Source organism: Polyodon spathula, chromosome 3, assembly GCF_017654505.1.
Source record: "Polyodon spathula isolate WHYD16114869_AA chromosome 3, ASM1765450v1, whole genome shotgun sequence".
In the NCBI taxonomy this organism is placed as follows: Eukaryota; Metazoa; Chordata; class Actinopteri; order Acipenseriformes; family Polyodontidae; genus Polyodon; species Polyodon spathula.
Window position 1 is genome coordinate 25,266,657 of NC_054536.1, and position 16,773 is coordinate 25,283,429.

Sequence of the window (16,773 nt, forward strand, 5' to 3'; positions counted from 1 at the left end):
CACTGCTGGCATTTGCATGCTCTTCACATAAACATTTCTTTCTTTCTTTTTTTTTTTTTTTTTTTTTGGAATGTGCCAATTTAAACTGCTGCCTGCTCCAGCGTTACACAAGCAGAGCACAGCAGTCTGGACAGAAGCAGCAGTGGGTGAGAACACTTTTGCTTGTATTAGTGCACACTGCTGTTTACCAAAACAAAAAACAACCATGTATGAGACATTATTTTATTTTACATGTAAAAAGTATTGTATACACAAGCAGAGTGTGTGGCTTATGAGGGCCGCAATAATAACATATACATAAGAACATAAGAATGTTTACAAACGTTAGGAGGCCATTCGGCCCAACTTGCTCATTTGGTTGTTAGTAGCTTATGATCTCATCAAGCAACTTCTTGAAGGATCCCAGGGTGTCAGCTTCAACAAAATTACTGGGGAGTTGGTTCCAGACTCTCACAATTCTCTGTGTAAAAAAAGTGCCTCCTATTTTCTGTTCTGAATGCCCCTTTATCTAATCTCCATTTGTGATCCCTGGTCCTTGTTTCTTTTTTCAGGTCGAAAAAGTCCCCTGGGTTGACACTGTCAATACCTTTTAGAATTTTGAATGATTGAATCAGATCACTGCGTAGTCTTCTTTGTTCAAGACTGAATAGATTCAGTTGCTTTAGTCTGTCTGCATATGACATGCCTTTAAAACCCGGAATAATTCTGATCGCTCTTCTTTGCACCCTTTCTAGAGCAGCAATAGACTTTTTGTAGCAAGGTGACCAGAACTGAACACATTATTCTAGATGAGGTCTTACTAATGCAGAGGTCTTCAAAGTGGTGCCCACGGGCAAATTCGTGCCCGTGAAGCCAGGCCATCGTGCCCATGGCAGCTGTTCTTAAATTATGGGTTGTGAACACATTTCTGGCGGGTCATAGCGTGGGAAAATAAAGAAAACTTTAAACATTTTTTCCAACAAAAGCGCCACAGCAGTCTGTTGACACTGTTGCTCTTATGCTGTGCTTCTACTTACTCTACATTCTTTTTTTTTCCTGAAGGCCTTGTGCATTACGATCAACCAGTTGAGTATCTGCATTGTCTCTGCGGTAGCCCAATCATAAGTTAGCTGGGTGGGACATAAACAGTGTCTGTTTCAGTTGCAGGTACTGACAGTTAGTTTAACCAATATGAGAGTCATATCTGCCAATTTTTACGCAGCTGTCCAATCATAAGCAAGCAGAGGCTATTCATAATTTTCTGCATGAAAATTGAAGGCGAGTGATTAGCCAATGGGAAAGTGAAAGTGCATGTCAGCCAGGGCGTCCTCAGCTCACCGCGCACCAGTGACTCCTGTGGTCTGGCCGGGCGCCTGCAGGCTTGTCTGTAAGCTGCCCAGGGCTGCGTTGTCCTCCGACACTGTAGCTCTGAGGTGGCTGCATGGTGAGTCTGCAGTGTTTAAGAAGCGGTCGGCTGACGGCACACACTTCGGAGGACAGCTTGTGTTCGTCTTCACCGCTCCTGAGTCAGCATAGGGGTGGTAGCGGTGAGCTGAGCCTAAAAATAATTGGACATTGCTAAATTGGAGAGAAAATAAAAAAAATAATTAGCAATAACTAAATTTAAAAAAATAAATAAATAAACTGGATAGGAACAGGTTGACATGTGGGGCATGTTGCCTGTATCCTCATTGTAAAAACTTGTAAAAAGTAATAATTTAATATATTCGCTATTTTTTTCTCTTCGTCTATGATTTTGCCATTTTGATCTCTTGTACATTTGACCTCCTCTTTGAATGTTCTCTTTCTGTTATAATATTGGAAGAACTTTTTGGAATTAGTTTTAGCCTCCTTAGCAATGTTCATTTCTATATCTCTTGGCTTTTCAACTTCCTTTTTTGTGTTTGCAGTTCCAAGTACTCTTTCTGTGTACTTTGTTTTTGGTCCATTGTAAACGCTCTGTAAAGTGCCTTTTTTCTCTGAAAATGTTATTTTTTTTAATACATGATTTATTTAAAGAGAAAGTAGCTAGTCTCTCTCTGGCAGAGTTGAAAAATTGTGATTTGAATGGAATGAAGAAAGCAGCTCAGTCCCTAAACTGACAAGTTCAAAACAAGCCTGAAGGCAGAATTTGAGAAACTCAATACTGGAGTGAAGTCAACCTAGAATCACTCTGAATGACAGCAAACACCATAACAGTAAGAGAAATGTAAAAAAGCAACTGAGATTACATGTGAAGCTGCTTTAAATTCAGCACAGTGTAAATGGTCTAATGAAATCTGTATTTTCAATGATGTAACTCTCTACAGGTTTGTAGTGATGTTGAGCAACATATTCTGCAATCCAAACACCAAAAATAATAAGAAATGACCAGTTCTCTAAATTTAACTGGAACATTTCTATATTATTGACAGACATTTTCATAAAGCTTCATCTACAAACATTTAAACTCAGCTAATAATTTCACTTTGTGCCTTATGTTCTGTTTTTTTTTTTTATCCTCATACTAAATTATTTAACCACACTGCAGTGTTACCATTATGGAAAAAACAACAAAAACAAAAATATTCCTTCTGAGAAAACTCACCCAATAATTATTATTTCAAAGCCTGATAATTAGGATAGAACTAGGCCTTTTTTTAACATTTTAAAAACTGTTATGACAGCCTACAGGATTACATTTGCATAAGCTCTTGCTCGTCTTGGTGCTGCATTTTGGAAAATGAACACGCTTTTTGTTGTCTTGGAAACAGATGGGAAAAATCAGAAGCAGCTGTTAACGAAAGTGGTAATTAGCTCCTGGGGTGATCCGTGAAGAAGTGTCAAATCTGATTTGACTTGGCGTGAGAGCAGAGCCTGCAAAGTGCTTTGGCCAGTCCTAACAAAAATACATAGGTGGGAGAGTGGGTGTTAAATAGCACATAGCATACATTATCTATCAAAATGTCAACACTTTGTAGCTCAATCTAAAAAGAATATCACACCAGAATATTACACTCATGCTTCTGTGTTCTCTACTTCAGAAAGCAAATCCGGTTTGTTTGTTTACATTACCAAAAGGTAATTTTAGCTAACAGCGCTACTTCCCCCTATTACTCTGATACCCAAATAGACATGTTCATGCTGCTAGTTGCAGCAACAGGAAAGGTGGTTCCAAACATCTTCAAGCTGTTATAGGTCAGGAAGCAAAATCGTTTGTCCAATTGGTGGATTAGCAGGACATACCAGGGGAGACGCTGCCTTGGAATCTGAATGCATTACTGGCCCATCACTTTTCCATCAGGTGACTATTTCAAACATCATCTTGTGAAATAAATTAGAGCTATGTGAAGTGCCACAAGATGATTCATTCCTTTATTTATAAGTAAAACGGTAACCATAGAACTGAAGTTTAATGTGTCTGACTATCAAACAGAACTTCTGCTGCCTAAAAACTTGTTTTCTTAGTTTCAAAAAGTTCTATTTATTAAGTACTTGCTCTGGAGGCTTCTCATTGCAAAAGCACCACACAGTGGTGCATTTCTAGCTAGGAAAGTTTCTCTCCATCGTGAAATCATAATTTAGAGATTACACTTAATGGAGATTTCTCCCAGCAGTGGTTCTTTCCAGCTGGAAAAGCAGTCATGCACAAATAATTAGTTTGCAGGCATTTTTGACGTCTTGCTTCACCAACTAAGGATGGTCAAACTCATTCCTCTAGCAGTGGAAATACCTTCCAGGGGTCATTAGGCGAAAAAAAAAAACCGCACAAAAAAAACCCACCACCCCATAAATAACTGGTACAACTTGCATATTTAAACTAAGATATAGCCGCAATTTAAATAATACTCCAATTGCATATCATTTAGAGCCATCCAATTTTTACTATGTCTATTATGGGCTATGTAAAGTGCCAATCTAAGGTACATTTAATACCAAGTTTCCATCTGCTACTGAAATCAGTACAGTTTGTTTCCATCAGAAATACGCCCATACCAAAGCAGATTTAATAAGGACTCCAGTTTTATTAGCGCACCAGTTAGAATGGCAGACTAGCAGAAATCTTCTCTTCAGCAGGTAGCACCTTTGAAAAGTGCAACATGTTCTTTTATGTTTACAATGAGAGCTGACAGGACTGTGGTTTAATGTCTTGTCTGAGAGAAACTCTTTCATTCATGAAATCTTTCATTCATGCAATACAACAGAGGAGATAGCAATGCAGTACTGAGAAGATTAAGCACATTGGAAATCATCAGGTCCACCACATTATGAATTATATAAGAATTATGCAAGAACAATGTGCCGCCTTATTTGCCTTTATATTTTACAGATCTATGCAACTCCTGCTAGACAATGCATTTCAAATGTAGAATCCACTTTTGTGACCTTTACACGGCTTACTATTTGTTATGAAAATTAAACTCCTGACATTTAGTCTCTGAGATATATATATATATATATATATATATATATATATATATATATATATATATATATATATATAAGCTGCATCTCTCTGTTGAAGGTAACTGTTTACAACCAAGCCTAGAGTGTGATTCATATACAACATACCGTAGGAAAATCAACATTATTACATACATTAGAGCAGAATGTACAAATGACATTCTGGACAATGTCTTAGCTAACTGGAATCAAATAAATATACACAATGTTGTGTTTTCAAGATCACCCTGTATATATTTAAATTATGCGATTGGTTTAACAATCATTATAATATATTCTAATTATTTTGTCCAGGTACGTACTGTATACAATACATTTTCCTTGGGCCTGAATACCAAGTCTGCTGCAAAATGTGAGTGCAGTTTCCTAAGATGGTGCCAAACAAGACAGAAAAGAGCTATTTTGGGCCACATCAAAAAAGATTAAATATAAAAAACAGGGACCACAGTACAGCAGGAAAAAAATACATCATTTATTTGTCTACATTCTTAAATAGTGTCCTTTCATCCTGCAGTGAAGGGACATACAGAAACTAATTACTGAATAAATTAATACATACTATTGTATTTAGTTCATTATGCTTAGAAATAACTGACACTAACATTTGTTGAGATGTCCTTATGCAACAAGAATTTTAATAATGAAAGTGACAGCAAAGCGATTACAAAAGAAACACACATATTCATAGTTTTAATTAATTTTTGAAAAGTTGATTGTACTGTACAAGTAACAGTAACTTATAAAAGTCAAATGTACATATTACCAACTCATATTTTTGAGACAAATATTTTTTTCTTATCTCTTAAAAAATATACTTTCAGTTTTTTGTGGCTATCAGCACTTGTGTCAATTAATTCTTTTCCGTGCCAAGAAAAAGCCAAATTTAATGGATGTGGCTTATTGGGAATCTGCTGTTTTTATTGGCGAGACAATGATTCAAGCACAGAACAGGGAATAATGCTGAGGATGATGACAGACTATGATGTGTCAGGAGGCTGAGTGGTTCAGTGGTTAAAGCAAAGGGCCACTGACTCATTGACACAGACCCTGCTCTGTCTTTCAGGTGAGATGTTGTGTAAAAGACTCTGCAGCTGATGCATAGTTCACACACCCTAGTCTCTGTAAGTTGCCTTGATAAAGGTGTCTTGCTAAATAAACAATTAATAAAAAGACACTCTAAAACCATACGTACCATGGGTTTAAAAGTCATATATATATATATTTATATATATATATATATATATATATATATATCATATATATATATTTTTTTTTTTTTTTTTTTTTTTTTTTTCAAGTGGCCAAAATATAGTAATAAATCTCTCACCCTTTAGAGGCATGTATTTGTGTTGAGTTGACAGGGGTTCATCACTAAAAAACAAGTTTCACAGCTTTAGTACTCACTATGAAAACTTCAAATGTATTGTTTTCCATCAGCTGCATTAACACTGCCTCACTTAGTGGGTAGATGTTAATAATATTGACTGCATACCAGTTGTAAGTTCCAACATGTTATGCCTTGGCACAGTTCTCCAATAAGTACCTTAAGTAAGAGACCCATGTCTAATTTGCTTATAGTGAATGATAAAGATCTCTAGTGACCTAGTCTTGTAAATCATTCTGATTCGCTATTAAACACGAGTCTTCCAGGTCCTTATTAGAAAACTGTGCTGATAAAAACAGTCCTAACGTATGATTGACATCCAGCTTACATGTTATACTCTCAGCATTACTTCCATCCACACAGTCAGGGGGTTTCATCATGGTCCTGGTCAGAATGAAATGAAGAATAAATTCACAGGAAGTGACAAAGCCCCTGTAACTGTTAGCCTTTGGAAATATGTTCCTCTAGAAGGCAAGAGTGTTTTATTAAGGTATTTTGAGCACTCAGTAAGGGTAGTGGTTAAAAGCAGCAGCCCGTCCAGGGTACAGAGATGCTGTCTGTATGACACTGTCTGCAGTGGCAGAAAGGAGGTACTGCACTCTGTAACAGTCTGTGTAAATAACCCTGGCTGTTTGTACAGTGGTTAAGTTGCTGAGCTGGGAAACACAACACCCTGGTCTGCGTCACGTCTCTTGCCAGCCTTGCCTTGGCTTTCCCTGGAGAGCCACGTTTGGCGAAAGCCAGTGTGCGGTTGGTACACTGGCGCTCACCAGACAGCTTCAATACTTAAATAACATCAAAATTGTTCTTACTAATTTTCTACATTTGCATGCAGTGATTTAAGAGCTGTTAACATAACAATTACACCAAAAACTGGCATCACATGTTACATATCAGATAACTTCAGCATAAAAACATGTGATCATCAGGGACCTACCACTGATGAGAAGAACGGGGAAAAGTCATTTTCGGTATGTACTGCAGTTCTGTGTGGGGTGTGTGTACATTATTAATTCTTTTGTTTTGGTAGTTTATTAAAATAAATCCCTGTAGGAAAAAACCCCTCTAAATTACTGTTTCCATAAGTAGCAGGTGTTGCTTCTATGTGCTTTAAATAAATGAAACCAGTTGCACAGGAAAAAATAAATAAAACTGAGTCAGGGGGCTGTATTTGAATCCCTCTAGGCATTTCATAACACAGGAATTGATAACAGATTTTAAACTGAGGGTCCATCTTGTCCCCGATTTCAGAACTCATCTCACTTAAAGTGTATTTGATTTTTTTTTTATACCCATTGAAATTCCTTGCTCTACTTTTCCTTTACTGTTTTATGCCTGCCTCGTTCATCATTATAATTTTACTCAAAATGTGCTGGAAAATTCTAACCCAGAGCCCCTCATTATGGTGTCAAACACCACACACTGGTAAGGGAATGTAAACATGCAATAGAAATGACATTTGAAGCTACTTACCCTTTAAGTATATTAAATAAGGACTTTGAGCAGCCAGACTTCTGTTAAGCATTACCTTTATCCACTCAATCAGACAGTCTCAGAATGAGATAAAGAATACATTCAAAGTGACAATGTTTGTGTAACTGTAAGCCCCTGCAAAGTTCCTCTAAAAGGCGAGTGATTTATTACATCATTGTGAGCACTCCATCGGGTAGTGGGAGCATATCCACCTGGGCAGCCAGATTTTGACCCACAGTTCCAGGTGCTGTAGACAACAATTGATGCATGAAAAAAAATACTAACAGTCACAAAAATTGACGTTTTGGCTCACAGGAAAAAAAAAAAACAATCTGTTATGAGAACCTTAAAATGAAGATTGAGAATTCGTTCACTTGTTGTCTCAAATGTTTTCTCGATGGATTTGTTTTCGCACACTATAGTTAATTTAACTGTGTTGCTCTCGTTCCATAGAAACGGTTATCCCAAAAAAGAAACAAAACAATCAAAAAAACACTTGCTCGTTTATCTCCATTTCCCTTTAATGTGTGTTATTCTTACTACTATTATTTTGGTAACTAGGAGAGGGTTTATTGTTACAACAGAAGGCAGGAAATGGTGTCCTTTCGATAGTAAAAACATGTGCTGGTGTAACGGGCAATGTTGTGTGAATCACTGCAGTTATAGATTCTGTCCCATTGGTGAGATGAGATGTGGTTAAAAGCCATATAGCCACGAAAGCAGATGAGCCCTGGTCTTTTCCACAGTGGTTAAGATGGTTGCTTGCGTTCTACAGGGTCACTAGTTTGTGTCCAGTATCCATCCTATTTTGCTTGCCTTTCCTATTAGCAGCGAAGGCTTATCCCCATTTCAAGCAGGCTGTCCACTGATGCACATAAGCATCTTTTCTATTTTGAGTATTCTGGATTGGGGTCCTCTTTGGTTCTGTCATTATTATCTCTTTGTTCTGCTGTTTCATGATTATAAATGGGTATGTAAACACCTCGAGGTCAATATGTGATAATGTGCTAAAATCTGTTTGGTTTTTTTTTTTTTAAGTAGAAATGTGTTTCATTAAGTGAAAAAAATCTGTATGCTCCTACTGTTATTTATGTATTATTTTATATAATTTAATATATTGTGTTATTTTGTGTAGTTTGGTTGAGAGGACCGCAAAGCTGAGTGCTCAAACTGTGCAAAATGAATTTTGTTACTATAGACACCCTACACACATCATATTAACTTATTGCAAATAAAAAAAAGAGACTGTGCTCAGCAACTACTAATAACATAAAAAGCTGTTACTGTGTTCTATGCACATGATGACATTTACACACAAGATAAGATTTGACAAATGCTTAACAGTCATTGGTTGATTTATTGCATGTGATTTTTAATAAAATGAATATTTCAGAACATAAGAAAAAGTTTGAGAACCAGCTTGGGCAGGATTTCTGCACCACCTCACTTTCTGTACTAGTGCTCTGATTCACACACACTAGGACTGGGTACCGCTACAATATATCCACATCTGATTCAGTTCGCATAGCAATAAGTGGACATTACATGACAAAGAGTTCACAGCTGCCATACATTTTTATGAGACATTGTCAATATCAAATCCATCCCCCCACACACATTTTGTATTCCTCAGGTCCTGTCAATCCTCCATCCTTACTCCTCCACTAGGAAGTTGATGAGGGCGGTCCTGGGGGACAATATCGCTTTCCTGATGGTCTTGTTGTGCAGGTGTGTGGTGCCCAGCTCGCTGCGCAGGACAAGCTCTCGGACCTCCTCTGCATTCCTGGAGACCTGCTGGGGAACGCTCACTGAGCCGCAGGCTTTGTTGTTGATCTGCGGAGCAAGAGAACAGGGAAGAAGGAGCAGTGAATGACTGGACAGGTGTGCAAGGTGACTGGAACTTACTGAAACTTCCACATCTGAGCAGAAGACATTCCTGAGCGGGACCACCGCTAAATTCATTGGAAAAACTGATGTCAAGTGTCAGACTGCAAAGTGCAGAACTGATTCTCTGCGGAAAGACTTTGTCATGCGAGTGGCCTTTATGGGAGATGAAAGCAAGCAGAAGTGAAACACTGACACTGGCTTGGCGGGGTGGCCTGAGGGGTTAGCCTGAAGCGCCACCTTGCCTCCTACTCCACGCCAAGTTTCATCTCAATTGGAAGAGCAAGTCTTGATTTAAAACCAACAATGTTACGTCGTTGCCTCCACTACAAAACATCCCCATCCGCTGGAATGTTGAGGTCATTCAATTTTTTACATTTTAATGAAATCTTTAAAACCTGACAAGTAAAAAATACTAACAATAGGTATTACACATTTCTATCTGAAAAATAAACCAGACCAACAGTGGCTGACTCCAGACCAATGCAATATGACAGAGTCGTAGTTTATTCAGAACCACTAATGTACGACTACAAAATTCAAGGTTTATTTTGTGTAGAGTTTATTTTTTTTATTCTTTAATCTGAGACTTAATCACGTTTAATGATCTGGTTTACACTGGAAAAAAAATGACAGGGATGGAAATAAGAATCTCATTGCATAGTAGTTTGATCCTTTCCTGGGTATAATAAAAGACACACTTGAGCTTGTAATCTAGACACTGGAGAATCACATTCCTGAAACAAAACAACAGCTATCACAAAAAGTTTTGTATCAACAAATTTTGCTTCAAAAATCTAACATGAAATACTGTACTACTATTATGGCTTGTGGTAGACTTTTTCAATATCATGTTGTAGTTTCTTTGATTGCATGATGTTAAATAAAATATATATATTATGTTCACATAGTTTTTTTTTTTTTTAATTATTATTATTTTTTTTATTATATCTCAATCCTAAAATTCTAGGTGACACAAAACTTTTGGCCACAGCTGTACACAGGAATACGGCATAGTAAAATAAAGAGGTGGTGGTTTAAATGAAGCACAGAACCAGACCATTTATAATACCAGAGCCCAAGTTACTAAATCAGACAGGCAGAGTGAAACCACAATAGCAGGCATAGACTGAAATTAAGGTTTTTGGAGTACCACTTCCACTATTCTATTCCTTCTAAAAATTAGAAGAAATAGTGAACAAGATAAAGGAGTGCCGAAAGAGATCAATGCCCATTGTGACATCAGGCTGAACTATCCAGGGTACCCTGTACAATACAGAGGAGATCACTGTGCACGGAAAACATTAAAGAAAGGAAAAATGCAATACTACACAGACAACTTGTGGATGTGGAGATGTGGGTTATCTGTCTGCTACTGCAACATTTTAAATAAAGAATGCAGATGTCTACTGCACTGTGAGCCCCTGACTCATCACTGGCTCCATTGTGTATGAGAGAATTACTTGTCATAAAATCTACACTGCAGGTTCTAAACACATTTCTTTTTTTTTTAAATAAATCAAATGTTGTTCCTTCATGTCCGGTTTCATGGTTATACCATTAATAACTACCAATAGGTCGAATGACATTTCATGTGCCCTTAGTTGGTTATAGAAAAGCATCCCGTCTACTTTTTTGTTCCATCATACGGGAGTCTGTAGAACAATCTGGTGTAGGTCTGAAATATCCCAATGCTCTTAACTTATCTATTCTTGTTTAGATTCACTTTGTGTATCATTTTCTGGTTCAGTCATCACATCCTGGTGACTCTGAAAACTCTGAAGTTTTAAGGATCACTGTGTCCTCAATACAGCTCTCAATAGGTCGCGTTACATGAGTGTTTGACTCTTCTCGAGACATTTGTGTCTCGTGAAATAAACGTGGACATGGTGCCTTTTTGTGTTTACATGTAAAGCCTCTCATTTCCTTTGGAACAACTACTTTTCCCAGAACGCCATGCAAATGAAGAAGAGGGGGAGGGGGGGGGGGGGGGGTCAGATTTAAATTAGCCATGCTGACAGCCCACTTAGATTCTCATGCTGTTAACCGTGAAAGTCCCCACAATACTGTTTACATGAGCAGAGAACAGTTTCATGAGTGAGAATTCACGTATCATCGTGTGTGATGTAAATCGTTGCTAAAGATCTGATTTGCTGATGGAGTGTGCCTGTTTTTTTAATACTTTGTTTTAGTGTTGTTGCCCACACTGCTTTTCACACATCATCTGTGGGGGTGGGTGGTTATGCCTTTATTAATAATAAATTGGGCCAAATCCGAGTGGTGGTTGAAAAGGCGTTTGGCTATTGCAAGAGATGTGGCGGATACTACTGAAATGAACCACAAGTTTGTTCCCCAAATTATTACATCCTACTGTATCCTGCACAATCTGTGCCAGGACCGTAAGGAGGTGTTCAGGCAAGAGGAGGAACAGCTACCTCAGCCTCCAGTAAGAATTGTACAACAGCGATATGAAGAGGGTCCTGCTATTAGAGATGCACTGCTAGCTTTATTTTTGTAAACCCACGGTGTACTTTTATTTTGTATCACATTTTTGTTTCATTAGCTTATTTGGTATCTCTTTATACCAAATACAACATCCTCGTTGCGCTGTAGTTGTATGACTGCTTCTACTCAGTAAAGAATTGGAATATTAAGAATTGATGATTCCCAAGAAATAAGTCATGAAAATTCCACGGACCACATTTTATTTTGGGAGTGGGTTAAACAATGTTCGTGTTGTGCATTGTATCAAGCTGCCTCATCATATCCTCTTCCCTTTTGGATATTCACACCCGAATCTCTTCATCGCTCCAACGGACGTAAGTGGAGGATGGACACGGGCTTTGCTCAGACACAACTAGGAGATATTGCATTGGTGTACAGTTATACACATTTAAACATAGTACTTCCTAGTACTTTACAATGACAGTGTATTCTGAAGTACTGTACAGTAGCTGTAACCACCTGAATTCACAAGCCCACGATGCAGTTTATCAAACATTTTTAGTAATAGTTTTAAACAGAAACTTGGTAAATACAATCTGTATGATACTTTACAAACACATTTAGATCCGTGTGTGATTAGCATTATGCAAAGCTCTAGGGAAGATGGAGAAAAAAGTGGGGTTATCTGCAACATCAATCTGATAAAGGAAATACTGCAAACAAAAAATGTACTTTCCGGCTGCCATCTTTGGATCATGGCAACTTATGCACTACCATGTGACTTTTATAGCAGCTTTAGAAAAGCACTTGAATGAGCAAATTAACATTTTCACGAGAAACTTGTGTTTACATGCATAAGTGGGCGTTGATTTCACGAGCATTTCCTGGAATCTCACAAGAAATTACTTTAACTGTAAAATATGTTTTTTGGGACATTTTCACGAGCTTTCCCTGCCAAGTTTCACGCGCATTGTCCAGTCACGTGAAACAAACCAACATGTAAACTGGTCTAATAATGTCTTATCTCTCGGTTAAGCTGGTATACCAGATTGTTACAATTAACCTGTCCCCTCCGCAACACTGCCCCTGGTGGACTAGAGAAATACCTCCAGTGTTAATACAGCCTCATTGAACAATAACTTAAGTAAAATAAATACATGTTTGCATCCAATGATTAAAATGTGCAAATTACTCAAATGTTTTATATTGGGGGACCTAGTCTACAATATTTCTTTAGGGCCCCGGGCACAACAAGCCTTCAGGCAAGATAACAACAGCTGACAAACACTGCTGATGCAAAAAGTGAAGGCACAGCCTCTGTTACACACCTTTATTACCACTCAGCCTATAATGACATACTGTTGATTACAAAGCTAGCTGCAGGGACTTGAAAAGTAATGCGATGCTTTCATGTGAACATTGTACAGAACCCCAAATAAATAGCTGCGGTATCCATGGATTTGGATTTGGTGCTTATGAAATGAACCCAGGAAGTCAAGGGGTTTGCGATATTCAGAACATGCTGTGGCAGAACTCAAACACTTTCATCTTTGATGAAGTTCCCAGATATTTGCAAATATTTTTCCAGTTGTAATGAACACACTCATTTGCTAAGCAACTTTCAAAAAAAAAATGCTGCCGCACAGCTGTTCTTTTATGTTAGTTTTGATTTTCATTGTTAATTTAATTGGTTTCAAATTCCTAGATTTGATGTAAGAAAATCTACATTTTTTTCTTTAAAATGTCACCCTTTTGAATGCTCGTACTGTAACAATATTCACCTACAACTCAGGGGGTGGAGATAAGACTCCCATCGCATACCCGTGAGGGCCAGTTCAGGTTTTAATGTAGACACACAAGCTTGTTTCTTATACAATGGCCAATGAATGAATCAATTGTAAATGTCCTATGCAATGGGAGTCTTATTTCCATCCATGCAGAGAAACTCCTTGAGCAGGGTAGAGGCAGGAAACAGACTCTGAGACTTAGGAACTGCACTGAAAAGAGCAAACGCACACTTTAATAAACACAAACGAAACGGAAGCAAAAGAAGAAATAAACAAGCACACGGGCCAAAACAGAAAGGTTTAAACAAAATACAAGGTAACTTTGCTGGCTGTGCTATTCCTTTCTGAAACAGTTGTACTAAAGATGATTTAGTAGCCCCAACCACTTGGTGCTTATAAATGTTTACACAGACCACATGTGTTATAATCTCCCCAGTCCAGCGGTTTGGCATTATTCATTGGTTAGGATGGGCAGTAGAAAAAAAGGTGTTGGGGGGGAAAAAAAGAAGCGTTGGACAAGACAAAGACAGTATAAGAAAACAGGATGGCTCTCCCTTAGTGGAGAAGATTATCTATGCAGCATGTACCGATCTCACTGTAATAATGTGGTATTAAGGATCTTTACCGTGAATCACTTCCGCAGTGCTGTTCCTTACTCACCCTGACAGTTACTTCAACTGTGTCTGGCTGTTGTAGATACTCTGGATCCACGCTGGGCCACGGCTGAAGCAGCACGTCACATTCCCATTGCCAGTGGCTCGCCAGTTTGTTCTGCACCTGAGACAGCCCTGAAACAAAAAGGTGACGACAGTCACAGCACCTAATGCTATAAAGAAAAAATATGGCTCAAGTACAAACAGTATGAAACTAGCAAACATTAGACTAGTCACAAGCTTGCCTTCAGGGCAGACTTAAAAGAACTGTTAGGAGCAGTCTGGGGTATTCTACACTGCTTCAACCTGTGCTGTATGTGTTCAGTGGCTGGGGACAAGCCTTCGTCTCCAGCAGGGCAAACATACGGCACTTTCCCAAATTCCGAATTCATCACAGTGTGGGTAAATCCCAAAGGCAGAGGCTGTCTATCAAATGCTATCTGCAAGCAGTTCCTTGAGGGAAAACAGAAGTTAGGATCTCATAGAGCAGAAAGAGATGAGCAACAGTTTTGCGTTTAGAAAATTTTATTTTTATAGAAGCCTACTGTTTCTGAAATACTCAGGGGTAAAACAATTTCTTCTGTGCCGGAAAGCATTTCCTGCCTGGCCTTTCACTGCAATTATCCACAAAATAAACAAATTGAATCACCACTTGATGAAATTCTGGATAAAGACTGCATACCCAGAATGTGTCTAACACAAATAGAACTCTAATAAATATTGCTTTTATCTTTCCACATTGAGACTAATCATGGGAAATTAGGAATGACTAACAATATAGCTGTGCCCCAATTAAAATGAAGTGCTTAGGGTTTTGCACCACAGAGGGTTATAACTTAGACAAGCCATTCTCATTGTGATCATCCTTTACTTTACAATTCTTTGCAAATGGAAAGTACTTTTGCAAAACTATATTGACGACCCCCTGCTGAATGCGTAAATCCCCTCTCACAAACTTAGCAACAGGGTCAGTATAATACTGAGGCACAAGGTTTCAGGAAGGAAATACGTTTCCTTATCCTCTTAGTGTCCGACACACTCTGCCCTGAATGAGGAAACGCACATATGACGCAGCTGCTATGTCTGTTTGTGTTTTGTTTCCCGGGGTCGCCATGCTTTACTTTCACAGAAAGAACACATCTTTGTCATCAAGAACACACAACCTTTGGGCTGCTATGGCATGTTTCCATCCTGTCTGCATGTCTGCCTGCTGAGCTACTGTCACCTCTTATTATGATAAGGTCAATTAAGCTTATCCAAAAGTCACTGAAGACAATGAGAAAGACTTTCAGTCTAAACATTTGTCAAACAATTTTAGAAAGCTTCTTCTAGTATTACAACTCAAGACAGTTTTCACAATCTAGAAAACAAGAAAGTTCCTCTGTAAATCCAAATGTATTAATAAGGCATTACGTGGTAAAATGTAGCACTACAGTGAGCAACATTATAACAATTAAAGTCATCACTGCAAGTACTTGATAAGTCACAAAAAAAAAAAAAGATTAATCTAATATGAACCTGAACTTTCGAGATGATTCTTCATAGCAAAGTCCAATTATTATGTTCAAATACAGAAATGTTGGTAGAGTAGCCCCTCGCTAAACTGGACATGTCTGGAAACAAATAAACAAAATCTTAAACACACATATATTGTGCTCAATTTATTTGAAATGTATAAATCACAGCGCTGAAAGTACAGAGAACACAAAGTGGCTGCCAGTAAAACACAAAGTCTACCTGCTACTTTTGTTTTCTGTTGGTATGAGTCGGACTTTCTTTCCAAAAAGCAATTAAAGACTTCAAATTCAGAATTGTAATTATTATCAGCAGTATTTCTGAAAGCTTCTCGTCCTTTTCCAACGTTCGATCGCAGTCAGTTTAAACGCTGTAGGGTTAGAGTTTATATGCCCCCTTTTAATTATCTCCTCAAGTTCAGCGATTTAGTACGCTATTTGTATCTGCTCGTCCTGTCTTTGGTGTCACTAAGTTTTTTTTGTTTTGTTTTTTTCTCAGTGTGTCTCTTTGGATCAATTAAGTGTGACGCTAGGTCACTGAATTGACTATTATTGTACGTTTTCATTCCTACCCCAGAGCAAGAGGTGTGTTGAGACACTGCCCTTGTGATGCATCTCACACAGACCTGCTCTCTCATAGATTTCTGTGTTGTGCAGGATTTCCACTACAGGAGGAAATTCAAGGTTTAACCGGTACTACACTTCCTACTGTTCATCAGTGCAGCTCGCATACACAATAGATGACAATAGCGTGGAGCTGATTTAATCTGCTCCCAGGCACACTTAATTGCCTTTAGTCACTCAAACACGTCTGGCACTGCCTTAGTATCTCTCCCTCTGTGTGGCATGTGCATCACGTTTACCGATGACTCACACTAACATATATCATAAATGTATACAGCAAGATGTACCATATTCCTGTTATTCCAACTATATCAAGCTTGCATAACTGTAGTTAAAAGAGTTACAGTACAAGATACAGCAGACAAGAGCAACCAGCACTCCAGATAAGGTTTTAGGTCTGGGAGTAACTTACCCTCTAATTTTAACACAGAGAGTAAAATATATTTGCAGGGGGCAAAATGCATCATTACCCAGAAGTCATGAGTAATCTTGATAAATACTGTTCAATCTTTAATGGTAATGGGGGGGTAGGCATTAAAAAAGAGCCTTCCATTTTAACTGCAATGTTACTTTGAACTACTGTACAA

At 38.2% G+C, this 16,773-nt stretch overlaps 1 protein-coding gene across 3 annotated transcripts in view; it reads right to left on the bottom strand.

Moving 5' to 3' along the window:
* Positions 1–8,616: 8,616 nt before the first annotated feature.
* Positions 8,617–16,773, bottom strand: part of lars2 (leucyl-tRNA synthetase 2, mitochondrial) — an 81,664-nt gene continuing 73,507 nt past the window's right edge. For all 3 annotated transcript variants that reach the window (XM_041244798.1, XM_041244800.1, XM_041244799.1), the window contains 2 exons: positions 14,056–14,183; positions 8,617–9,112 (listed from right to left, as the gene is read on the bottom strand). In XM_041244798.1, coding sequence (XP_041100732.1) covers positions 8,933–9,112; positions 14,056–14,183 — 308 coding nt within the window. In that variant the 3' untranslated portion in view covers positions 8,617–8,932. The remainder of the gene's footprint in view (positions 9,113–14,055; positions 14,184–16,773) is intronic.